This window comes from Cinclus cinclus, chromosome 1 (assembly GCF_963662255.1).
Source record: "Cinclus cinclus chromosome 1, bCinCin1.1, whole genome shotgun sequence".
NCBI lineage: Eukaryota > Metazoa > Chordata > Aves > Passeriformes > Cinclidae > Cinclus > Cinclus cinclus.
Window position 1 is genome coordinate 87295736 of NC_085046.1, and position 26627 is coordinate 87322362.

General features: G+C 37.2%; 1 protein-coding gene across 2 annotated transcripts in view; it reads right to left on the minus strand.

The window, feature by feature from the left end:
* The window catches only part of PTPN3 (protein tyrosine phosphatase non-receptor type 3), an 87563-nt gene extending 62157 nt beyond the window's left edge, over nt 1-25406 (minus strand). For both annotated transcript variants that reach the window (XM_062514657.1, XM_062514648.1), the window contains exons 1-7: nt 25269-25406; nt 15826-15933; nt 15625-15667; nt 13802-13880; nt 12433-12477; nt 11496-11548; nt 2669-2789 (exon numbers count right to left, since the gene is read on the minus strand). In XM_062514657.1, coding sequence (XP_062370641.1) covers nt 2669-2789; nt 11496-11548; nt 12433-12477; nt 13802-13880; nt 15625-15667; nt 15826-15933; nt 25269-25406 — 587 coding nt within the window. The remainder of the gene's footprint in view (nt 1-2668; nt 2790-11495; nt 11549-12432; nt 12478-13801; nt 13881-15624; nt 15668-15825; nt 15934-25268) is intronic.
* Between the last annotated feature and the right edge of the window lie 1221 nt (nt 25407-26627).

Genomic DNA, 26627 nt, shown 5'->3' on the forward strand with positions numbered 1-26627 from the left:
AGTACATTACTCTCATTTTAAATAACTTGATCAAGTACTTCGTTCAGAAGGTCTGCTGCACACTAACAAGATATGCCTTCAAATTTTAATTTTCAATTTGTATACTCCATCTAGACCAGACCAGTCATGCCTTGTGTCTTGAAGGGCCAACAGGTATCTCAGCACGGACAGTTTTTTCATTTGTTGTTGTTACACTCTCCTACTCTATTAGAGGTGAAAACAAACCTTCAGGTCCCTAAGCAGATGGTAATTATTCAGTGAGATAAATGGACAAGAGGAAACTGGTCTTGATGTTCCAATTTTTATAGTTGCTGATACTCAAGGACTAACAAACCTCATCTGAAATATAAGCATCCTAATTAGTTTCAAATGCATCTTTCTCTTCAAACTGATGGCTGGATCTAAGCAAGCAATCTTACCAATTTGGACAATATATGCATCCTAAGATCTCAGATTGCTTATGTAACTAAGCAAAACACACCAGGAAAACCACATTAAAACCAACTACATAGAGAAAAAAAAATAACTATGGATTTTGGGATGAACACAGAAGGAAAATTTCTGAAGGTATACTAGTCCAATATGACAATAGCTGCTTTCTTAACAGCTACATACTGTCCACTGAATAATGTGGCATGGACTTACTCAGGGAATACTGCCTCAGACTTTGCAAAGCAACATAAAACCTAGGTAACAAAAACCTTGCACTGAGTTACAATACATAACACAAGACATAACTTCTCAAGTCTGTATTTCAGCAATTCAAGCCTTTTCCTTTATTAAAGTTTCCCAAGGGATAAAACTGAAGAATGAAAAAAAGGATAGATGTTTATAGGGTAGGCTTTGAAACTCTGTAATCTAAGAATACCAATTTCAAAGCTATAATAATTTACAGATAACCTATATGGTTGACAGCAATATTTTTTACTCCAGATTGGCAGCAATCTCTTTCCAAAGCAACAATGTTGTCTCAAAAGGTAAAAAAGTAACCTTTTCCTCTCCATCTTTCCTTCTCAGCAGCTCTGGCGAAGACCAGAACCATTCTTGTCAAGTATGTTCTTGGCACTGATCTAGTCACATTCCTGTCTGAGACATAAGTATTCTCTATGAATGCCATAGGAATATGCAAGAAATACTGCCAGGATAAACAATAATTTGTCTGTCTCTCCTTTCACTCTGAAGTAAATTGGCCTTAAGAACTAAGTTTCAAAAGAGGTGTTAAAACAATAAAGGAACAGTTTTTTCCAGTCCAATCTACTCAGTATTTTTATTCAGAACTTCAATTACCAACATCTGTGTTAATTCCAACATAGAAGTTAAACTTCTCAGCCATCACGTCTTCACCCCACCAAAAGACACAACAAAAGCATTGGTATCACTGAAAGGACCCAAGGAAGAAAGCAGTCTTTCCAACAGACCCCACCATACCTTAGTCTAAGGACCAATGCTAACTTCTGATCTTTCCTCTGCAGAACATAACCAGTTTTCTATCTCTTGCTACCACAGCACTAAATACACAAGCTCAGCCCAGCCACTCCAAGACCGTTCAGAAACTTCCCTCAGTGGTCTCCAAGATGACGGCTTCCTAAAGACAAGGAGACTTATTCATTCCTGTCTAAAAGTCCCCCTCAAAAAAATACTGAGCCTACTGGAAACTGCAAATAAATTTGGAAGGAGTAGAGGCATCAGCTATTGCATGCCTGAACATGAACTGTTCAGTAAGCAGTCCAGATTAATATCTGCAACAAAAATGACAGTTGGAGTTTAGAGTCCAGTGCTTATCTTCTTTTACTCCATAAATGACAACGCCTGTTCTGGACATCTAGGGAGCACACATGAAGTTCAGAACTACTCACTACACCCACTAGCAATGAAGAAACTAGAGGGAAAAATAAGAGTATTGAAAGATGAGAAAAAAAGACAGCTGAGGAACATTAGCAAGAGATGAAAATGGAAATATTTCAGGGTATAAATCAAAGAAACTAAGAGAGCAGGGAATTAGCTCTGCTGGAGTTAAGATACAGACAGAGAAAACAAGTCTACAGAGATTTGGATTTCATTTGCTCACAGACAATTTCCTGGATTGGTATATTTGCATTCAGCTTGCAAGTATCTGATCAACACCACTAATTCCAAAGCTGCAGTATTACAAGAGATAAATCAGCAGGGTCAGAAAAAATAATTAGCAGTGAACTGACTGGAATAATCTGTTGGAGCCTTTGTATTACACTCAGGAGAGGAAAGCAAAAGCACAAAGTTAATTGAAGTGTTTTATGGTTATGGCATTTCTTGGAGTTTTTTTCCACATATATAGACAAAAAAAAAAATCTATGGAATTTGAAAAGTGATCAAATGTCCTTCATGCAGCAAACCCCACAAACATCTAGTATAGCATTTCAGATTGTTACCTTTAATAACGTTTAAGGGTAACTAATCTACTGGAGGTTATAACTAGAAATTTATTCAAATGTTTCAACACATTAACATAATAATCTGAATATAATTAATCTAGCATCTCTATGATAAACCCAAGTATTTCATTTAACAGAAGCTATATGAAATACAACTGGCTATTGTAATGAAACTACTAAGAACTTGAGTATTCTTTTTGACAGCTTTGTTTTCCTTGAAAGCTCAAGAGTGAGAGAGAACTAAAAGTTCACATTACCTGTTTTGCTCATGTAGCATTTCTACTTTGGTAAGAAAATCTTTGTTCTGCTCCGGTATAAAGTTGTAATTTGACAGATATCCTGAACAATGCACTGAAGCATTATAGTCTCCGAGTTGTGCTGTTAAGAAACAAGAAGCGCATATACAAAGTTTTCATAGTGAGTTGGATTTTTGCCTAGAAGAAATTCCTTCTCATTAAAACACATACGGGAAAATGCAGAAATTACAAATTATTTCCCAACAGACAAGAAGTGTTGAACATTGGGGACTGCATGACCTCAGCGAGGTAAGATTTTTTCCAAAATACACTAACCATAACTATAATCTCAGACACTGAATGACTCAGTACTTTATTTAGTTGCTTATGTAGTCTGACTTTAGCATCACGACGTGCAACAGCACCAGACAAACGTCATGTGCCATGCTGATACAGACGTGCAATACTGCAACATCAGAGAACACCAAATTGCTTCTGTAAATCAAATTAAAATCAATTAAAAATCAAATTAAATCAATTTGACACATTTACTTGACTAGAACATATTAGAGGATCTGTCACTTAGAAAGCATCCACTCTTCACAAATTCAGGTGGAAATCACTTTTCTACCAACTCTGGCACTGTTCTAGAAATTCAGCTGTGAATTACTTAACAGAACATGTGAAATAACTGCTGATTGACACATAACATCACCAATCTGTAACAAAAAGCAAATAACTATAAACTGTATTAACCTTCTTTTACTTAAGGTCTATGGAATAGTGATTATAAAACCTTAAAATTTCCCAGAAGTTATTGGTGTGATTTGCAAATTAACACAAAATAAGGTAATTGATAGGCTGCAAACAATTCGGTATCAAAATCTCCTCAACTAAATCAGTTTAAGAGTACGCTTTTAGGATATACTATCAATAATATTAACACTATTTTCCTGATTTTTTTAAGTGATATTTAAGTGATTCAAGTTGAGGGGCATCAGAGGCACACCAGAAATAACTTATCAGTGGTAATTATGTAGGATCTCTAGTGCAGATGATAACTAATATTTGCCACTTAATATATATTCAAACTGTATGATTTATATGGCCCAGAAAATGGAACTACAATGATACAAGACAATTCCCAGGGAAATGCAGTCAAAGGCTAATATAGCTGCACACCTAATTGTCTGCATCAAGAAAGATAATTTAAATAAAAAAAGGGAATGATAAAGAGTAACTAATTTACTTTGAATGCAGATGGTCATGCACACTTAGTTCCTTCTTTTCAAAGGTAGCCCAAACTTTAAATTAATTAGCAAATGGCAAGCAAAGGACTAAATATTTACCATGACAGCCAAAACACATATTTGAACATTACTATAAAATTTATCCGAAGAAGAACAGAAAACAACAACAAGAAAAAACAAATCAAAACAAAAAAATCCCCAAACCAACCAACACAGAAGATGCTGAATTATTGTAAGAAACTGAAATGATTTTTAGGAATATCCATATATTGATGAAAGTCCAAGCCTAGCAATGCTAAGTCTAAAGCAACAACAATAAAAGTTAAAATTTTGAACTTTCAGAACTAAGTAGTATGCTAATAACAGTATTAAATAAAACCCACCATTTCACAATTACAGTAGTTTATTGAGGATCCTTTCCCTTACTAGTCATTAACACAACCCATCTTTTTTATGGAACAGTCTGCACCTTTAAAGGTTTGTTGCAGCCAGTTTGAATTCCAATCTTGCCAATGGGAAAAGATCAGATTGCCAAAAATAAGATAATGTAGTTTTCTACTTCAATTTTGTTTGCAACAGGAAAAGATACTTTTACTAAATCTTACCCTCTTCATACATTATGGGGTAGAGTCTTCTTTCTTATCTTTAAAATAGGCTACTCTGCTTTTTTCCCCCCTCTTGCTAGTAGCTACCTGAGGCCATGCCAACAAGGGGAGCAATTTAGTTTCTCTAACTCCCTAGCCAGCTGTTACAGTAGAAGAGAAACATCTTGCAAGACTAATGATCTTGTGTAAGATTTAATTATCCAAGTAGGGGAAAGACACATCAAATGTCGGCAAGAATAATAACCCATGATGCTTCTGTCTCTTTACTGTATTTCTCCAGAAGAGAGCAGAAGGGCACAAAAATATAAAAGACCTATTTCTAATCTGAGCTTCTCCTGACATAGTTCCTGCTCCGATCATGGGTCAGCAAATCCTAACTCAATGAAGATAGAGTATAAAACTAATAGTATTTTAGCCTTTCTCTGTTCTAGGCCACTGTTACTCTTTAATTTATTATAACTGGCAAACAATATAGCACAAAATAAGAGAAAATGGAATTAAGGATGAGTCAAAAAAACAAACAAACCCCTGCTATTTGAATATCAAAATATTGTATTTTAGAGTTACATATCTAATATGAAAAACTTTAGAGAAAGGAATGTGATGGACCATTCATTTAGAAGTTCATGCTCACTAAAAGAGAGAATATTTATTTTTTTTAATTTCTTGTAAAAGGTCAATAGCCAAGTAGCCATGTCAACATGACAAAACACTAGTTCTACAAACTTCCAATAAAATAAAAGCTTATAAGTGTTTGAAACACAGGTCTTGAGATCATACATGTTTACAGAGTATAGGATTGGTCTATGCCTTATTTAAGCCTAAACGAGCCTTCATATATTTTCTTCATACTTTTTTTCAAAAGTAATTTGTTTAGATATCCTTCAAAGTGCAGATGACATTGTTCTCCAATTCTACGAACTTTGCTTGTAAATAATAATAATTTTTCAAATTGCATACAAAGTAATAGCACCAGAACCTATTTCTGTTCATAGGCATTTTCAATAACTTCAGATACAAGAAGGCAAATACATGAATGACTCCTTGGCTAGCCATGATGAAAAATCAGTTACAGATCATATGGAAAAACTGACCCACAGGAATGCCTACAAAAGCTAACTTTTTTGCAATTTTAATATTTTAGGTCACATGAATAAAGCAAGGCAAGTGAATTAAGTCGCCTGTTTTTAAAAAAAGGTTAACTATACATAAAGATCAGGTTCACAGGGGAACAGAATAAACAAACCACAGGAAGAGTCTTGCACATAAATTCAAAAATCCTCAGGCATAAAGCTGCAGTCCAGGAGTAAAACATAGTTAGGATCACATGACTGGCCTCCAAATCAGGACAGCAATAATGACTCACATTCTTGAGATGAGGGTGAAATGTAGTGTTAAAGGTTAATGATCAATTTATCTTCATATGAACACTGAGGTAAAAAAGGAAAAGATACGTAATCTACACAGTTTAATAATTTTAGAAATTTTAAGCGATGGCTTCTTGGCACAAGAAGAGAACAGAAGAAAGCTGAACTTCCTAGCATAAACTGTTTCTCAACAGTAACTACAAATTATTCAAGTATTAAAATGTTTCTGGACTCAGAAAACAATCTGCTACAGCAAAATTCAGTTTCAAAGAACAAACATAAAAATGTAGACACTTACTAAAAACAGACAAAAAAGGTACATTGGAATGAGCAAAATGACACCATGTTGAAAATGGTTTTCAGAGAGAAATTCCTAAAAGGACCAAAATGCTCAGAAGTGAATGTTAAGACAAGGAAAGGTGTTTCAACAAGTGGAACCCGTCTCCAAATAAGGATGCAAACATGAACACTTACCCACTCAGTCCCTAAGTAATTGTGATGCCCCTACAGGACAAGTAGAACTAGCTATCATGTGAGTTAAAACAAATTTGTTTTGTAAAAGGAAATAATGCTTCACGCTCAAGAGCCTAGGCATGACTGCAAATAGCTGCTTATGACCACTTACAACAGCTGGCCATTTTGTGGTAAGGCAGAATGAGAAATTAGGCATTAATAAAAACAAAGGAACATTTGTAGAGGGGGAAAAAAAAAGAAAACTATGCATGCACAACAGTAGTCTCCAAGTTATTTACCACTCCAGAATGAAAAATGAGCCAGTCATTGTAATGCCTTTTATTAAAAGAAGTAAAAAATAAAAATCAGCTGCTCAAAACCCAGACACAGTTAAACAATGACACAAAAAATAGTCACAAAGAAAAGGAAGAAACAAATTAGAAACTATAAATTACATTGAGTTGCTGTTTCTGCATCTTATATACAACATAAACTTCAGAAACCATACAGACACAATCAAAAAAACTATCGAGAAAAGCAAAGTAGAATCCAAAGTACAGAATATTCCTTTTGAGGATGTATTGGGATAAAATACTTAAAGGAATAGTTACAAGTACTCCCAAAACCATGAAAGGCTTTGCCAAACTAATACATCTGATCCTCCACCATATATGTTGTTTCTTATCATTCACCACTACTCATCTGAAAATCACAAAGGCATTTAGGTTGGACAAGACCTCCTAGATCATTGAGTCCAACCCTAAATCCAGTACTGCCAAGCCCACTACTAAAACATATCCCTCCATGCCATATCTACACATTTTTTAAATACCTCCTGAGATGATGACTCCACCACTTCCCTGGACCACCTCTTCCAAAGACTGACAACCCTTCTGGTGAAGAAATTTTTCCTAATACAGAACCTAAATCTTCCCTGGTGCAACCTGAGGCTGTTACCATGAGTGCAATACTGTATTACATGGACCTTGACCTTGGTCCAGCAACTCTTCTTTCCCTGCTTTTAGTTATATTACAGAAAAATATTTAATAGGTTCATCCAATTTAAAAATACAGAAGAATAGTATCAAGTCTGTGAGGCACTGCAGAAAGTCAGTTCCCTTCAGCTACAGCACTGGCCAGTATCACAATCCGGGGTTCTCCACTCTGGAGATTTCTACCTTGTTTTGAAGTGTTACAGTTCAAAAAATTATTCATGGCTTAATAGAAGACCATCATAAAAATAATATTTGAAGCAATGATCTCCTGAAGTGGCCTCTGTTTCACCTAACACAAATGTAAATTATAATTAAGGAAAACCAGCCCAAAAGAGCAGGGAAGTTGCTTTATATAAACAATCAGGACACTCTTAGAAGAGCCATTGTACAGAGATGCTAGCAAGCTCAGGAGCTGCAATCTAGAATTCAGTGAAACATATGGAAGAAAATGGGAATGAATTTAAATTAATTTCTCCAAGCTGACTCTTGCATTGGGAGTTTCATCACCATCACACAGATCATACTGGCACTGCTGATGACAGGTACTCTAAGATATGATAAAATGTACCTCTGACTGAACAGCACTGATGCAGGCTTCAGAAGAACAGATGTGACATGCACACAATCCTCAGACTACCCAACATATCTAGTAAGTAAATTCAAACACTGGAAATTCACCTCGAAGTTCTCTACTAATCCAGTCTGATTTTTTATTCTAAGGCACAAAGGATAAAGATGCACTGGAAAGAAGCAGAAAGCTGGCTGATCTGTAAGCAAATGTCTCAGCTTACATGAGCAGTCCTTCTGAGCCTATTTCACTTCAAGAAAGCATGGGTGGGGAGCACACACAGGAAAATCCCCAAATGCTAGCCATGAAAAGAGAGAGGTCTCAATAAACTAGAAAGTCTGAGGTATCAACCTAATTTCTATAAATCAAGGCAAGTTCAAGAATCAGGCCTCACTGTAGAGCAGCTGCTGCTCTAAGTCTTACAGCCCACCTCTACCTCTGAGATATCAATCTTCTGACATTCCTAAAATTCTAACTCTCATATTCCCAGTTCCTGAGAGACTTTCACAATAAATTCACCTTTCCTTGATTCCTCATCATTACCAGCCTTCCTTTCCTTAGAAGAGGTTAAAGTCCATTTGAATCCCTAGCAACCATTCAACCCCTTTTTAAACAAAGTGCCAAAGACAGATAGCAGTGTGCTGGAGATGATTCCTGGTTCTCAGAGCAGGGCTGAGAGAAGCAGTACCACAGGACAGAAGAGCAACTGATACTCAGGAAAAAAACAAGGTTAGAAGAATTCATAACACCTTTGCTGGCTTTATTGCTGTGCTTCAGATTCAAGTCCCAAGTCAGCAATGGATTTATTAACATGAGCATATTCTCACTAAACCCATGGAATCTCTTACATACCAGTAGCTGGGCATTTAAACAATGGCCTGGAAATGGCAATTTGCTACATGAAGTGATAGAAAACAAGTAGTGCTAGATCAGCTTTGTGACATTTGAAATAAAAAAAAGCAATAGTCATACTGTATAGGTTTCCTTGTTTGGTTTTACAGATGGTACAACATACCCATTTTACACTAGTAAAAACACATTATTTATCATTATGATTTTTCAGTATGAGTGTATCCTTCCAACTTCAAAATGATGAAATTATTTGAAAAGCATCTTAGCAAGTTCTTAAAGAAACACATATTTCAAAATCCAGTGACTGTTTTGTCACAAAGCACATTCCTGATAACACACTAACAACTTATTCTTGAAGTGTCTGAACTATGTTTGTAATCAGGTTCAGTCACGTTATTCAGACACAGTATTCACACTCACTTGCATTCCCCTGTAACTTAGCCTCACCAGGCAATGCAGGTCGTGCTGCTGCAGGGCAGAGGGACATATCAGAGCTTTATTTGAGACCAAATGCCTGTGCAAAGGGCACTACAGAGAGGCAGCATCTCAGCAGCACACCAGATACCACCAAAAACTGTCCCCTTGCAAAACTCAGACAAAGCCTTGGAAGGCCAACCATACAACCAGCACATGGAAAAACTTCAGTTAAGAAGCAAGAGCAGAAATATCAAACGCCAGACTTCATACGCTGTGAAAGAGATCTGCTTCAGCCCTCCCATCAGCAACAACTGCTACACCTTTTAAACAAACAACCCACAAGATTGTCAGACAACAAGGATTTCCCCTTCTACATACAAGGGAAGCTACAGAAGGAGAGAGCAGCCTGAAAGCTGCCAAGAAGTGACAGTAAATAGCTCAGGTAGAACTGATTCATGGCAACTTCAGACAGTGGATTCCTTGTAAGCAGCTACCTCATGCCTAGAACTTCAGCTCTCCTTACTATGTATGATTAGAAATTGAAACACTAATAGAAAAGTACTTAAAACAATTTCAATTGATGGGAACCACAGCAAACATGACTCAGTAAGGAGACAGAAACCCTTGCGAAACCCTTGATTTCAAAAATGTCTTTCCTCTGCCATCACCTTCAGGTAAAAGCAAAAGAACCCAAACCTTAAGGGAATATGTTTTGCAATTAAACATTTCAATCCTTACCAATGCAGAGAGTAAATATCAGTATCATACAAACAGCAACAGAAAGGAAATCAGATAGCAAAAAAAAGGTTACTTTTGGGTTTGGGTTTTTTTGTGCTTTGGCTTTTGTTTAATTAAAAAGGAAAAAGAAACAAAAAAAAAACCCTACCGCCTCATAAAAGCAGCACTATCAGGATTTAGAAAAAAACAGGCAAATATCTCAATGGAAAATCCAGAATCCACTATGAAAGACAATGATTAAAACACACCCTAGCACCCTTTGACAATCTTCACTGTCCTTCTAGCTTCCTGTCCTTTAGTACAGAAAACTGCATTAGTAGGTATCCTAGCCTAAGCACTAACAGGGGAACAGTCACAAAATGGAAGGGGAAACAGGAACAACTTTGGGATTTGGGGTACACTAGATATGGCATGATTAATTTCACCTTGTGATAAAACCTTTTCAGTCTTCATTTTTGAGCTTTAGCACAACTGGATCACCAATAGCTCATTTAGCAATCCTAATGGTTCAGAGTGTTTCAGCCTTCAAGTGCCCTTACTGGGCCTCAGAAACACCAGAGCAGGATTCATTTCATTTGGCTCCAAAACTGGGACTGCCACATACTATGGAAAATTTCAACTGTTCTTACTGAAGCTTGAATCTGATTACAATTTCACTTTATAAAAGGGTGCAACATATGACATGCTTAAACATAAAAGGAAATGTTTCAAAGACTCTTAGCATTTCAATAGATACTAAGAGTTTATCACATTTTTCTTTGAAAACCACACTTTAATTATTTTAGCTTGGCTCTTATTTCAAACAAAAATTACCTCAATTGTTTCTGTGGGCCTTGTTAGCTTTTCCACAAAAGAAATGAGATTCAGCCAAATAGTTACACAACTATTCTTTACTTTCCCCTATTTTTACCAATATGCAGACTCCACTGCATATAAAAACCTCAACCTTTTTTCCTTATTTGTTTAATGAGAAAGGTCTTCCTCCAGCTGTTTATCTGTTGAGGATGCTTGTGAGGCATTGTCAGACTCCAATTTGGCTTTCCTACAGCAGATGTATTTCTAGTATCACCATTTGAATATTTTTTTGCCAGTTGAAGGCAGATTAGAAGGATGTAAATTCTTATATGTAGAGTCACCTTAAGTGTATTGCAAAGGGCCAGTTTTACATAACTGACAAACCAAATTCCATCGTGTAAGAACACTGTAGTTTCTTAATCATGAGTTTACCTGCCTCTTATCTGCTCTCTAGATGACCACTTATTCCCTTGGAATGCTTTCCCATAGATATTGCAAAGCACAGTAAGTTTCACAGTTTTGTTTCCACTGAGAACGCAAACCTGACTTTATGTCAGCAGTCAGAAGCACACATAAATAGCAATATTCTTCTTGTATCAACTTGGGTTTTTTTTGACAGACCTAAAAAGTATTCTTTTTCTATTTAGACTGTCTCTGGAGGCTGGTTTAATAACCTGCATGTGCATACTGAATAGTAGGCACAAATAGATAAGGAAAGAAGTAACTCCTGACTTTTCAGTGCCAAACAGCCAAGAAAGTAGTTGGTCAAATTAATTTATTAACAAAATAATGGTTGGTTATTACTTACATTGTACTGCATATGATGCCAGGACAATAGCAGAATCCATAGGGCATGACAACCTGGAATGGAGAAGAAATAATTTTATTTAAACATAAGCTGTATGTGTGTCTTATTGAAACTGCCTTAGACTAATTTATCTTCAAAGAGTATCTAATTTTTTCTTACTAAGTTTGACTGTTAAAGCACATTACAACTGGATACGGAAGCAACTAATCAGAAAAGGACATGCTCAAATTCTTACTGGATGCTTATTCAGGAAAGAAAAAGAAGAGATTTTTATTAGGCTCTGGACATTACTTTCATAGCTGCATTCTGGTGTATTTAAAACTAGACACAAACACTAAAATTACCCAAATGACAAGCACAAAGGCAGCTCTGATCTTATGACTAAAACTGATTCTATAGAAGAAAAAAAGCCAACACCTGTAGGCAACTGACATTTGGTAGCAAATACTTGGACCATGTTTTCCTTTATCTTTTTTTTTTTTTTTAAAGGTACAAACACACAGAAATCACAGCCAAATAAACCCCTGGGTATATGCCCACCATATAGGTAATATACCCTGAAATCATGAGAAACAATAGCATAAACTGCCTGTTGCTACTCCTGATTACTGCACTAGGCAGTGGGTCTTCAGGTTTGGAATTCCACACCTGGCACATCAAGCCTTGCATAAACATCTCTGGGGCTGATGTTGAGCCTGTTGACACACAGCAACTCCTACAGCTCATTCACAACAGACTTCTAAACTGTTCTTAATAAGTGAGCTATGAGAAAATTTGTAACACCTCCTGTCAACAGGATTTTCCTCTAAAGCAATGTTTCACAAGGCATATTTATGGAATAACTGGGATAATTTTACAACAACAATACGTTCAGGTAAAAAGCTTTTTAATTTTACTTTAAAAGATTTATAGAGAAATTGAATATTCTTCTTATTACCTTCCTTCTGCAATATCAGTCTTCAGCTGCAGAAAGAATAAATGCCTAGAAAAGATTTTTTTTGAAAATAAACAAATGTGCATTTATTTTTTAATTGTATTATTTAAATAGCTACATACATTAGTTTTATTTCATTAGATTTCCCAGCACGCTATACAAAGAGATGAACAAATATTACTGGCATTTACAAATATACAATCATACACCCACTTACTCTCACAACATTTTTAAGGTTCTTTGGCAGTCTCTACTGCAACTCCAGGGCCACAGTATTAATGTTGCAATTAACACCACAATAACCAAGCCACTACTGAACTGTACTCTTTTTCTCCCTGGAAAACTCATTTTGAATGCAACTTTCAAAACATAATTTAAAAAAAAAGGCAAAGTATCCCAAATCTCAATCAAGGCTAACTGGGAGAGTCTATCTTAGAGTTACTCAATGGAGGATGAGACATCTCTATAGCAGTATATGTGGACAAAAAGCTCTTAAACAATTCTCCAAGAGCAGTTCACTCTTCTTATTAGAGTGTTTGACAATGTTAGCTTATAGTGATACTGAAGAGTGGGCATGTGAAGAACCTTAAAGAGATTTTAGAATAATTTCAGTTTTAAACTGCAGAACAGCTTAAAACTCCATGATAAATAACAAAACAGGTCAAAAGCTAAATTTTCTATAAGAAATACAATTTCACATGTTGTACTATTTTTATTCCCAAGTCACTGAACTTAATAAGCAATGAAAGTGCTACAGAAATGCCAGATTAATGTCTGCCTTCAAATTCTGAACAAAACAAGTATCCAATTAAAATCTTGTGACAAATTAATTGAAAATTGCTTATAATTAATGCACCCCGTCACTCCAAAAACTCAGAGACAGGTTAAAAAAGAAAACTTCAGAAGTCTACTGTAAACTGAAACATTATACATCTTTGCACGTTACAAATAATAGGCAAACTAGAAAACAAGAACTGTTATCTGTTCTTCCCGAAGAAAATAAACCCCACCCTCCCACACCCTCTGCATTAAATCTACTACACATGTTCAAAACTGACTCAGTGTTGATACAAAACTTCTAAGATAGATAGACCTAGGGCATGAAGACAAAAAAAAATTAAGATGCAAATAAAAGTACTTTTAAATACCTACATATTCATATTCACTCATACTCCAGCTGTATCTTGGAGTTGTAAGCTGTGTCTATCAGAAACTGCTCATTATGAGCATGGCATCAAGCTCTCCATTCCAAATGCATTCAATACCAAGAGTTGTACAGAGCTATGTATGTAATAAAGTATAATTTGCCAAGCTGCAGACATGGGCAAGACACATTCTTAGTTCACGGAAGCAAACATCAAACAGAAGTTACCTGGTTTGTTCTTGCTGAAGTGTGTTAGGATCAGGTATAAAAAATCTGACACGAAAATGAAGCGTGCAGGGAAAACCTCCTGCAATATTTTAGAAGAGCAAATCAATCTTTAGTTTAAAATGGAAAGAGCCTAATATTTTCATTTCTATATTTACAGAAAAATTACATGAACAACCATATAGAAATCTCGTGGTTTTATAAATGAAATTAAAAGAAGCTATGAGAAGTCTCTCCTGATGGCCCAACACCAACTTTGAGAAGAAAATACTCTCACATGTAGTAATGCTCTCATTTAAAAAATTACCTTTGCATAAAAGGCATTATTGAGCCTCCTTTGCCTCCTAAGTATTAGAAGAGAGAAAAGCACTAGATATATTTAAGGTGTCTCAGCTGGGATGATGCTCAGTTCTATCTTACATATAAATACATTAAATTACAGAAGTCCACCATAGTACTTTTGGGTATCAATTGAAATAAAAATGCATGATCTGTAGTACAAGGTAGAAATGAGAGTGCTGCAAAACACAGCTCAAGTGTCACAGCACAAACTAGGACAGTGACACTCAGGCAATCTAAGCTGCTCTCCAGCCAGGGTTATGCAGGCTGGCCTGTCCTTCCAGGTAAGCATTTTGTGTTACCCAAAGTTGTACAGAACAAGACATACTAGTACAACAAATGCACCTGGAAGTGTGTGGTGCTGGTTTTTTGGTTAGTTGTTTTAAAATGCAGTTTGGGGTTTCTGATTGTATGTGAGACAAGAAATTGCCAGAACCTACACATGAAACTGCCTGTATCTCCCTCAATCAAAACCCCTCTTCCTTTGTTTCCCTCTCAGGAGGAATTCTGGCACCACAATATGACTACTGTCATATTGTCATATTTCATGCCATTTAAGCATGTCTAACACTGCTCAGAAAACAGGCTTAGCTGCCATTATAGCATCAAAGTTAATAATCTCCCAGGTCTTATTTCCACTCAGGTAGGAGCAAGGAGAAGGATCTGCTGAAAAGACTGGTAGACAGAAGACTTGCTCTTGAAGAAAAATCTACCATCTCGACAACATGCATTTGTTCTAGCTATTGGAGCATGTGTTAGGGGTTGTGGTTTTTTTCTCTTTGCTCTCTGTGGAATTTTCCCCATTGACATGCTAAGAAGTCTGATAGCTAGTGACAGGGAGAAGGGGGAAAAGGTGAGAGGGGAAAACCAGGAGATCAGAAGCAGGTAAAGGAGAGGAGAGAGGCACTTGCTGGCCCCGTTTGCTTGTGGAGTTAGAGGAGGACGGTCACTGCTGCAGTCCTATCCCCACCACCCCAAAGCCAGGAGCCACCTTTTCTGCTGTTGGACCCAGCACTGCTGCCTTATCCCTTCAGCCTGCTAGAACACCGGGACCGACACCGTGAACAAAAGTCTCTCCTCCATCCCTTTCCCACCCGGGACAGCGCTGCCATCCCCCCCATCCCTCCTGCAGCTCCCGGCAGGACCTGCCCCTGCCCAGCAGCGGTACCTGCAGCACAGGGAAGGGTGACTGCGGCCAAAAAGGACTGGGACTGGGTTACTGCTCTGTTTGGTGCTGATTTCACAGCTGTTGGTGTTTTGTTTGGGTTGTTAGATACCCTAGTAAAGAACTGTTATTCCTATCCCCATATCTTTTCCTGAGAGCCCCTTGATTCCAAAATTATACTAATTCAGAGAGAGGGGTTTATTAGCTCCATTTTGACAGAAGGCCCTGGTCTTCCCTAGCACATACCAGTCTTTTCAAACCGGGACAGCATAGAAAAACAGAACTACAAAGTTACAATCAAGAGAGTAAAAACAAGTCTTACCTTTTAACTGTTTTCTAATAGGTTTGCTTGGTTCAAGCCATCGCTGTGAAATGAAAAACTATTAGATGGATTAAAAATATTTACAAATAAACACTGTTTCTTTATGTGCATGTGTGTGCATGAATATGTGTGTATACATACATGTGTATATATGTATACACACATATACATGCACACACATTTATTATTTACTATACTTACAGGTGAATCTACCGAAGTCTCATTTTGCTGTAAACCAAAATATTCCTTCTCTGTCACACCCAGCTGGTTATAGGTCATATCCAACAAAATCTGTCCAGTGTCTTGTTTCTGAAAACAGAAAAGTTTAGAAGTGAAACCCTGCAACACTTTCATATTTTAAGATATAATTAATTGAAACTAATTTAGTTTTGTTTTTTCTAATACAGTTTATGAATAAAAATAGCTGCTAATTAATAATTTCATTTTTTTTCAGCAATAAGAACTTTATTCTGATAAAGGTTTGTGTTTCTTTCAAAAATACTTCACACACATGAAATTTCCTAACAGAAACAGACATGTATTCCAGCCCTTGATGAGGGTGCAGCAAAACGTAAGCAGGTCTTTTGCCCCTCTTTTGCCCACAGTGGGAGCAATGTCCTTCTCTGGAGTGCCAGCCTGCAGGGATTGGTTGCAGACACGTGGGGCTGCTCTGACCCTTGCTGTCACCACAAAGCAGCACAAAGGAAGGCATGCTTCCACACCAGCTAATGGCAAAGTAAGTATATACTAGGATGGGGAAAAAAAAGGGAGAGAGATCCTGTGATCCAGCCATAAGATCCCATACTTCAGCCTGCACTCTCACCTACCCCTTAGTGTCCACACGCTCAGCTGCCATTCAGCCACCCCATTTTCTGCCTAGGTGTTCCCTGTGACAGCAATCACAGAAGAAATGGTGCAGCACGGTAGCAAACAGGCAGCAGAGATCAGAAGTCTAAGGCTGGTATAATTTCCCCCCAAATCAGAAAAGAATCTCCATGCCATAGCATTGTGGAGAACACATTAACTAACTTCTGGCAAAGAACACTGCAAACCAACTCTATTAAAAAAAAAATCACCAAACATGGAAAGAAGAAAACAAAACTCCCTTAACAAGACTGCAATCCTAAATATGCTAATAAGTAATAGCTAGCTTGCTGTATTGGGTATGTGTGGTAAGATTTTAGTACTGGGAAGGCACCAGAGCAGAGATTCCCCTGAAGGCCATGGTGAAGCAGCTCTGTCCCTGCAGCCCATGGAGTCCCACAAAAGAGCCAGAGATCCACTTCCAGCCTGGAGAGGATCCCAAGCTAGAGCAGGTGGATGCTGGTAAGGAGGTTGTGAATCAATGGGAAGCCAGTGGTGGAACAGGCTCCTGGCAGGGATCTGCACACCCATGAAGAGAGAAAGAAACTCACACTGGAGCAGGTTTGCTGATAGACCCTGTGACCCTGAAGGACTGCACCTCCAGGAAGAATGACCCATATTGCAGCAATTTCTGAAGAACTGTGGCTCATATGAAGGCCATTGAAGAAATTTGTGGAGAAATGTCTCCCACGGGAGGGACCCCACACTGGAGAAAGGCAAGAACTCCTCTCCCCAAGCAGCCCGAGAGACAGCATGTGGCAAACTGACCAAAATCCCCACTCCCTGTCTCCCTGTGCCACTGCAGGGGAGAAGGCGGAGCCTAAGGAGGAGGGATGAGTGGTGGGAAGGTGTTTTTAAGGTTTATGTTACTTCTTATCCCACTCTGATTTGGTTTGTAGTAAATTCAGTGATTATCCTCAAGTTCAGTCTGTTTTGCCTGCAATGGTATTTGGTGAGTGTAAAGCTGTATGGCATCACAGCTGTAGATTTCTATATATAGAATTGCTGGACAGAGCAAAAATCAGGCCAGTTTGCTTTTTTTTAATTGGAAAAAAAAAGAAAAACAAAGAAAAAAGTTTCCTAATTAAAGATTTTTCCAAATGTCTCTTAAAAGCAGAAATAATCTGCACACATAAACCCCAATGCAAAAAAACCCCAAACCATAAAAACAAAAACTCAGAGGAAAATTATTTGAACTGCAAAAGACAAGCACTTTATTCTTGAACATTTTTTTAAAAAAAATTCAGCTCTGGTTTTATTAAGTCCTGATTTTTTAAGAAAATTTCTTGATTTTTTGAAAATAATCTCTTGAATGCACAAGCCACATTACTGTGGCTAGCCCCAGCCTTGCTCAGTATGCAAGTGTTCACTTATAAGCCAATTCAATTTTTTGCTTAAACTTGTTTTTTTTATAATAGAAAAGTGCAGCAAGTCCTGTTCCGAAGTAAAATTTTTATTCTTTTCTTTTAATAGGGTGCAACACTGTAGAGATTGAGTGCTTTAAAAACAACATATTCCATGGTCTTCCCATATCTCATAGGAGCTATCTTCCTATTTAAAAGATTGGAAAAGAAAAACAAGATTTCAAGCAAACGACACCCACTTGACCTATCTTATTTTGGGGATGGAATATTATCCAACATTTTCTACTGCTAGAGCAGAACTCCTAGCAGCTTCTTCATGACTTGAATGCTCAGTGTTACCATACTAGCTGTGAAAAGCTGTGCCGATTTTTCTGGAGTAAAGTCACATGTGGAAAAAAATAATGTAGGCAACAAGCAACTGTTGAGACTACCTTTTCCTCTCCAGCAGTCTCCCATCTTATTTAACTTTCAGAGAAAACAGCTGAGATCTCTAAATGTGAGTCCACACAGGCCTGTAAAGGCTGTGTGGTCACTAAGATCAGCAGCTTTGTGCCCTCCTTCTACTCCAGCTGCACATTCCCACTCCCCATCTTTCAAACAGGCTGCTGGCATAGTCAAACCACAGTACTGATCAAATCCCACTTTTATTTTTCTGAAATAGCATAGGCCTAAAATCCAGCTCAGAAACTCTGAACTGTCAATGACAGGTAAGGGCCATGCAACCATGCATTCCTTGTCACACGCAGCAATGGCACCATGCACATGTCAGGCAGCTCTGTCCAGCACCATCAGTGACATTGCCACCAACATGCAGACTGAGATTTGTCCATCAGAAATTATCCATACACAAGAGGACCCTATGGAAACATCAGATGCCACCCTCTGAAATAAAGGGCATTTCCTGACATCAGTAAGCTCATCTTTAGCACATATTCATTTCCCCAGGGTTGGGTTTTTATAAGCAGAAAGTTAAAACACTTTCAAACACCTACACAACTCATAAGCCTAATTGCACACCCATGATGAGCACTCTTGACAGCGTCTAAATGAGCTCCTAAAGTTATATTATGACCAAAAGCAGTAATTACAGGGGATGGGATAGACACTTTGATGAAAGAAGGTGTTCAGGAATATCAAGTTTCATTACAAAAGGAGCAGACCAAGACCACAGAGGGCAGATACTTCTGCTGATTTTTAGTTTGAATTTCAACACTCTATTCTTTTGGTCTCCTTTCTTCGAAATAGCATTATCTCCTAATTCCTTTCTCGATTTCCATGCTTCCGGTCTTTCATCCCAATTCAGCTGCCTTCACCTTCTCTCTCCCCATCCCCTCACAATTGCATTCCTGTCTCTCCCCCAGCATATATGAATTGCTAAGCCTTCTCATTGTTTCCCTGTAAAGACAAGCAAGCTCCTCGCTACCACATTGTTGCTCAGCAATCACAGTTTGCAATGTTCCCATGGGTCTCCCAACTCTAAACACAGCTGGTTAGCCAGCACTAGTCTCATCCACCTACACATCTATTTACTTCCCTTCTGCCTCTCCATATTTCCTAGAAAAATAGTATTTCCAGCACTACTTTTATGTGGTTCCTGATCTTGTCCTCTGGTACTAAAAACACAGGTTTTTTTTCCCAGTGCCTAGATCAGGCATTCATTCAAGAAATCTAAGCTAAGTAAAAAATGTTATTTTAAATTGTTCAAGACTTCTTGTTAAAATTCTCAGTTATAAGGGATTTTGCTGTTTTACAAGGAAATGTTTATTTCCTTAAACTTGGTATTGCTTTAAGAAACACTTGTATTGTTTTTCAGTCTATATACCTAAAAATGACCACACAGCTCATGCTGCACAATCTTCAATTTACTTTGTGTATTAGCAGTTTTGAGACTGAGGTGAAAAGTGACCCAGGCTAAGCACGTCACATCACCACTTCTGAATTTTCCAATACAATTCATAGCCATGGTATATTCAAATATTACCATGTGTCAAATGCTTTACAACACATTTTAGCTTCCCTGTGCCATAGGAGGATGGCAAAACAACATGAGCTCAGTTGCTCAAATATTCTGGGTATTCAAATCAAGTTCTCCTTAACCCTATCAAACATTAGAGCTAATATTTAAGACACTCCTAAATTAAACTCTTGCTTTTCCACAATGAAATTTTAAAAATTATGGCTTTTCTGCACTAGCCTGCACTTCTATAATAACACAAGATAATCTTGAGAATTTCAAAATTTTTACTGAAAAGAAACATTTTCAAGAATGTTTCCACCTGAAAAGAACTTTCCATCTAATTCACCTTCATGACATCTACCAATCCTTATTCTGAATTTTTAAGTGCTTTGCATCAACCACCTCATAACCACACACTGTTCACCTCCATTTAAATCTGTCTTCAAATCAATTACAACTTGTGTTGGATAGGCCAAAAATTAATACTTAAAGCAGTTATAATTAACACCTATTACATTCTACCCATGCCACAACAAGTTCCTACAACATTTAGGGAATTTTAATTAGTCAAATTCAATTTCTAGTAAGGTAATTGTGAAGAGAAAAATGCTCTTCATTATTTTTTAATGTAAAATACTGGAGTGATCAAGACTTACTGCCCTAAGAACTGCATAAACTTAAGGTGAGATTGTTAGAACCTTGGACTAAAGAGGTAAATATGCAAGTAAAGTTCTTCAGGTTATTAACCTCTACAAGGTATGTGGCACAAAGTGACAACTCCCTGTCCTCTGCAGACGCTTCGCCCCACTTTCTCGTAATGATATAACCACCCAGTTAAGCACCACCTAAGCTTTTGTAAGTTCAGTCTCACTCCAGACACAATACCCACTGCCTGTCATGTGCTGTTTGAGGTCATCCTTTCCTAATTTTGCCTGTAACACTCATTCTCAAACAGAAAGCCTCTGTCCTTTGGTCCCAAAAGATGCATGAGCCTGAACACAGTGCTACCACTTTCTTCTAATTTCCACGGTAATTTTACACACAGCTAATTTGCTCTTCTACTATTTCGGTTCTTTCCTCTTCCTGGAATTTATTTACCCACCTAATACTCTTATTCAAGCGCAGAAGATTTTGTTCATCTAGAATAAACAGAACAGGCTCTTTCCTAAGGTCCAGTCTTCTACAGAGCATCCTAGTTTTACTTTCTATACCTCCCTGACTGGAACTTCCCTCTCTTATCTGCAGGAGGCCAAGATCCAAATGTTATATTCCCTGGAGGCTGGCCTCAATGCCAAGACTAACACTGTAAATACTTCCTTGACACCAGCTGAAGATTCTTGCCTGGTGCATGAAAGCACTCCCCTTTTTCAGAACAGTAATAGATGAGCAAGCTCAGCCTACAAACTGCCACTCTTCTCCATTGCTTGCAACTGAAAACTGAGCTTAAAAAAACATTACCTCATCTCATAAAAGCTATTCGTTTACCCTACTGATTTCCCTCTCTGCATTTACTCCTCATTCAAGATAACCTGCTACCTCATATTCCTGTATCTTTTTGTTGTTAATAAGGCCTCAAAATTAGCATTTTCGATTTTTTGAAAAAATTTCAAGAGCGACACATTAATGAAATCTGACAGTCAAGAACTCCCTTCAATGTCCTTGCACTATTTAATACCTCCTTTACACCAAGATTTACAGCCATCTCCTCAGCCAACTCCTGGCCCATGCCATAACGTTTCTAGATTCTATGTGCAGTATTTTCCTATATAAAGGTCATACAAAATATTTATCCAAGGACAGAGTTTTAACCCACTGTATTTCCTCTGCCTCACAAAAGTGATTCAAAACAAACATATATATGATGTTAGTAATTTCATTCTAATGTTGGAAAAAGCTCCCCTCCACTAATTCTTTCCTTCAGCATTTACTATGAAGTCCTGCCCCACAAAGGGTTAAGACTAACAAGCCTGCTGTAGTCCAGATCACTTTCTCACTGTCCTCAAAGGCATCATCAAATTTCATACTGTCTTACTGCTTTCTAGTCCAGTGTACTGCCCTGTCTTAATACAAAACTAAATATTTGTGGCCAGCCTGAAACTTCATACAGCAGTTATTTCAACATGCAGGGACACAGAGCAGCATCAAACCATCTTGTATTATCAAACAATACCAAGTAGGAAAACTTGGTGACAGACATACAAAAATTTTGCATAATTGTATTTTTCTATGAGTTAAAATTATAAAACTCACACCCGCAAACATAAAGAACCTCTAAGACTTGTATCTCTGTCCATTATTTTAAATATACAAATCATAAATGTAGGTGTTTATTTTAATAAATTCATATTAACCATATTCCTTCTGAAATATCAGAATAAGAAACTTAACTGAGGTGGCAGGAAAGGGAAAACATGCCTTACAATTTAAGGTTCAATTCATGCAACTTTTTGAATTATTACAGCCTCATAATTTTATTTCTAGAAGGAAACTCTATTATTAAAAGCCAACTAGTCTGAAAGCAAAAATCACAGGTAACGAGAGAAAAACATTAACTCAGACAATGTAATTCAGAAGTCATCTGACACTGTCTGTTTTATCCCTTCTCAAAAGTCAGTTTACTGGAGAGGTGCTTCCCAAGTGGTCATTCCTGGTAAATGAGTCAAAGTAGAGCAAAACCAGAAAATTCCTGCGTGTTTATATCAAAAGTTACAGACAAATTTGCATTATTGTACAATGTAATATACGTAATACAACAAATACCTATTAAACACACTCAAACACTGTATATGAACAAATTCTGTATATATCAGAATGACAGCTAACATTTTCTCCAGGTGAAAAGCCTATGCATTGCAGTATTGGAACACAACAGATATGACATTAGGGACAGAGGTGAGTTAAGCTCACCGTAAAACAGAAACACACAAAATTTACCAGGATGCTTCAAGAAAGCCTGGATATAATTAAAGTCAAGTGCAACATTTAGCATTAAATGCAGTCAAGTCTTTGCCTCAAATGTGGTTTTGAAAGAACATTTCCAACTCTCAGCTTCCATGTACCTTCTATTCTTTGCCTGGACTTTGGACATGTTCCATCTAAGTACTGAAACACACAACAGAGGAACAAGAAAGGCCATTTCAGCCTTGCATAGTTAACATACTCTTTGGACTGTAATCAATGTAGTGGAATGTGTCTGTCTGTACTCTCATGCGAACTTTCTTGATAGTGATGACCTAAAATCAGCACATACCACAGGTTATACTGATGAACTCTTTGTGCTACTGTGAATCCAAATTTCACATTCACCAAAACTGTAGTATAACACTTTTAAATAAAAACATTGAACAAAATAGCCAATCACTTTGCTACTCTGCCAAAGCAACAAGTCCAGGAGAAAAACGGTACTGCTCTCTTGCAATTAAGTCTTTATTTACAGCTGGTCAGGATACCAATATTCTTTAGGATAAGTGATTAATAAGAACAATTTTTCAGAAAGGAAATTATGCAGCTATCTTCAGGTTTCTAAACAGACAGAAAGCTCCTACAGAGCAATAATGATAGAGCAATAATGAGTCCTACATCACCCCTATGTGGTTCAGCATCACAGCTGCAGTAAAGGAGGCCCTTACATTTCCAGGTTCAAGGAGATAACCAGCAGTGCTACCCCAGGGATACGCTGAAAATAGGGAGAAAAATCAGCTGGGTTCAGAATTGCAAAAAATCATAGAATGGTTTTGGTTGAAAGGAACCTTAGAGATCATATGGTTCCAACTCCCCTACCATGGCCACAAACACCTTCCACTACTCTAAGTTTGCTCAAAGCCCCATCCAGCCTGCCCTTGAACATTTTCAAGGATGGGACAGCTGGGACTTTAAACAACCCATTCTGGTGCTTCACCACCCTCACAGCAAAGATTTCTTCTGATTATCTCATCTAAATCTACCCTCTCTCAGTTGGAAGCTATTCCCCCCTTGCTGTATCACGACATGCCCTTGTATAAAGTCCCTCTCCAGCTTTCGTTAGGTACCAGAAGGCTGCTTTAAAACCAGAAGGTGTACACAGTTCCTTCTCAGTGGTTCCCAGTTTGCACTCACTGCCTAAAGAAGGAAATGGGAGGCAAATATCACGTGAATAGTGCTGGACTTCAGGCCAAGCACGGCATGTAAAGCTGTGTAAACACGTGTTTACAAAGAACAAATAAACTATTATGCATGGATTTAAAACTATTTTAAATTCCTCATTTTACACAGAACTTTGTGCAGGGCAGGTGGCAATTATGCCAGCTCACTGACAGACAAGGCAATTCCTAGGACATGCTGGAGACAAACAATGGAATTTGTAAACTAACATGTTGCTCCTTCTCTTTCTTACTCTCCTACTCCACCCTCCAATCTTAACACACTTATATGAACACAAATAGCATGCAAAATACATGCTAAAATGAGACTAATTCTGTATATATTATGGTGAAAATAACTTTTTTAACCTATCAGATAGTTTGTATTTAAATTAATATCCAACAGACAAAGTAAAAAAAATAAAATCAGTCTGCAGAGGACTGTAATAAAAGTAGGGAAAATACAGCTTTTGGGTACAATTTTGAATGTCCTATTAGAAAGCACCATGTAACATAAGATATCTAAATAATACAGTTCTCTCAGCAAAAATGCTTCTTCTCAAACAAGGTAAATCAGATAAAATAAGTATCATATAAAGAAATATACATAAATCTTACACACAATTCCGCTTAAATTTATCCACAGTTTTTCTATTCTAATGAAAGTTGATTGAGAAGTGAAGCTATTTCCCTTGTTTTCATTTAAAAATTAACTAATATTTAAAATCAGTACTAAAGGTTATAAACCTTGCAGAATAAAATACACTAAAAATAGAGTACAAACCTTCATTAATACAAACCTCCTCCTTTCCCTCCCCACACCCAAATAGACTGTATTGAAGTACAAAAGACTGAATAGAACAGTCCTACTAAGCCCCAACATCTTCTCTGTTTACATCATCTTTGCATTTCTGAAAATATGCACTGACACCAGTACAGGAATTTATAAGGCCTCCTTCTTTCAGGAGGAGTCCTTTTTTCCTGTCCTGTGAAGGAGGAGCACATCCAAATTCAGGAGTTCCTTTTAAATATGAATTACTTATTCATAGTTGTTAATGATGACCAGATCTGTTTCTTTGTGGTTCCCATATCATACAGGAGACCTTTTTCTGGATACAATCTCATGCCATGATTTTATGACATTGAAGTTGGTTGGCTTGAAAATAAATTACAACAGCACTTTTTAAACCCACTTCATAAGCAGTAATTCTGCAATTTGTTACGGCAAAGCTACACCTTCAACATCTTTTGGAGATACCATGTTTCAAGGTCCCATATTTCATCAGCAGCTTTTAAACAAATTCCTATGTATTTAAAAAGAAAGTAGTTTTCCAAACTTACGTTGACTTTGAAGCTTTGTACTGAGCCATCCAAAAAGTGGACGTTACAGATTATTTCTGATCGGGTTTTCTCTTTTGGTAGCTCTGATGCTCGTATGTGATTTATCCTCCCACCTAAGGCTCGTAAACGGGAGTTCATAACTATTGCTGAATAACCTATAAAACAAAAATTATGTTTAAGTTCTTATAATTATCTATGTTTGTTTTTCAGAATAACTCACAGCATCATGAAGACCTTGTCACACCCCAAGTTAACAAATGCTTCTTATAGAAAAGAATAAGTTGTAAAATTAGCCAGTTGTAAACCAGAACATAAATACAGAGGGGCTCTCAAGTTGTAAATGTGAGCATTACCAAAAGAATCACAAGTAATCCCTGCAATGTATACCTAGTTTAGGAATGAGCCCTAGTTTAAATCAATGAAAAACCTCAAACACCTACTATAAAGTAGGAAGGCAATGTTAAGACAAGTTTTTATCATCTGTAACTAGGAAACCCCTTACCCCTTTTTACATTCTCTACATATTTCTGCATTTATAAGTTTCACTACAATAATTCTGTTTACTCTCAACTGACAAAACAGTCTTGAGTTAATGTAAATCAGGTTCTGTCAAGTTACACTTTGTTTCAGGAATATATACACAAACACCATATATAAGGCAAGCAGAACTAACCTTAAAACATGTCAGTATTTTACAGTCTAGCATAAATAAATTCATGAAGCCAGAAACTGATAACAAAGAATCACATGCCACAAGAAAAAAAAAAAAAAAAAAAAAAAAAAAAAAAAAAGAGTTATTTGGCTGCTCAAGGTTCTTTTTAAAAAAAAATTCTTCATGAAAACCAAGACTCTGAAAACCAGTATTTACAAATACAAAACAAACAAAAGAACATCCCATTAAGCAGGAAAAGCCATTCATTGAAATAAGAGGTGAATTAAATTCAGACAAGCCTGTAAACATTTCAAGTCTCTCTTCACTGGATCAGGTTACCAATTAACATCACAGCAGCTAAAGCCAGTTGGCAAGCGAAGCAGAGGATAGTTTTCCAGGTTTATTACCATACCAATTACCAAGCCATACCATACCTCACTTATAATGGGACAGCAACAAAGAAACTTGCATAAGATGAATGTTACGTGGACTGCTGGCCAATCTAGATGGGACCTATATGAGTACTATTTTGCCATCTCCCCTTTTTTTTGTATCTGCCTTAAAACACAGGCTGGCTTTTCTTTTACACAGCAACAGGAACAGAACACTTTAGGAAAAAAATATCACTTCAAATGCCAAAGCATTGCATCTACTACACATCTCTTTGACAGGGAAACATGAAAAGCATGAAGAGCCATGATATGTAA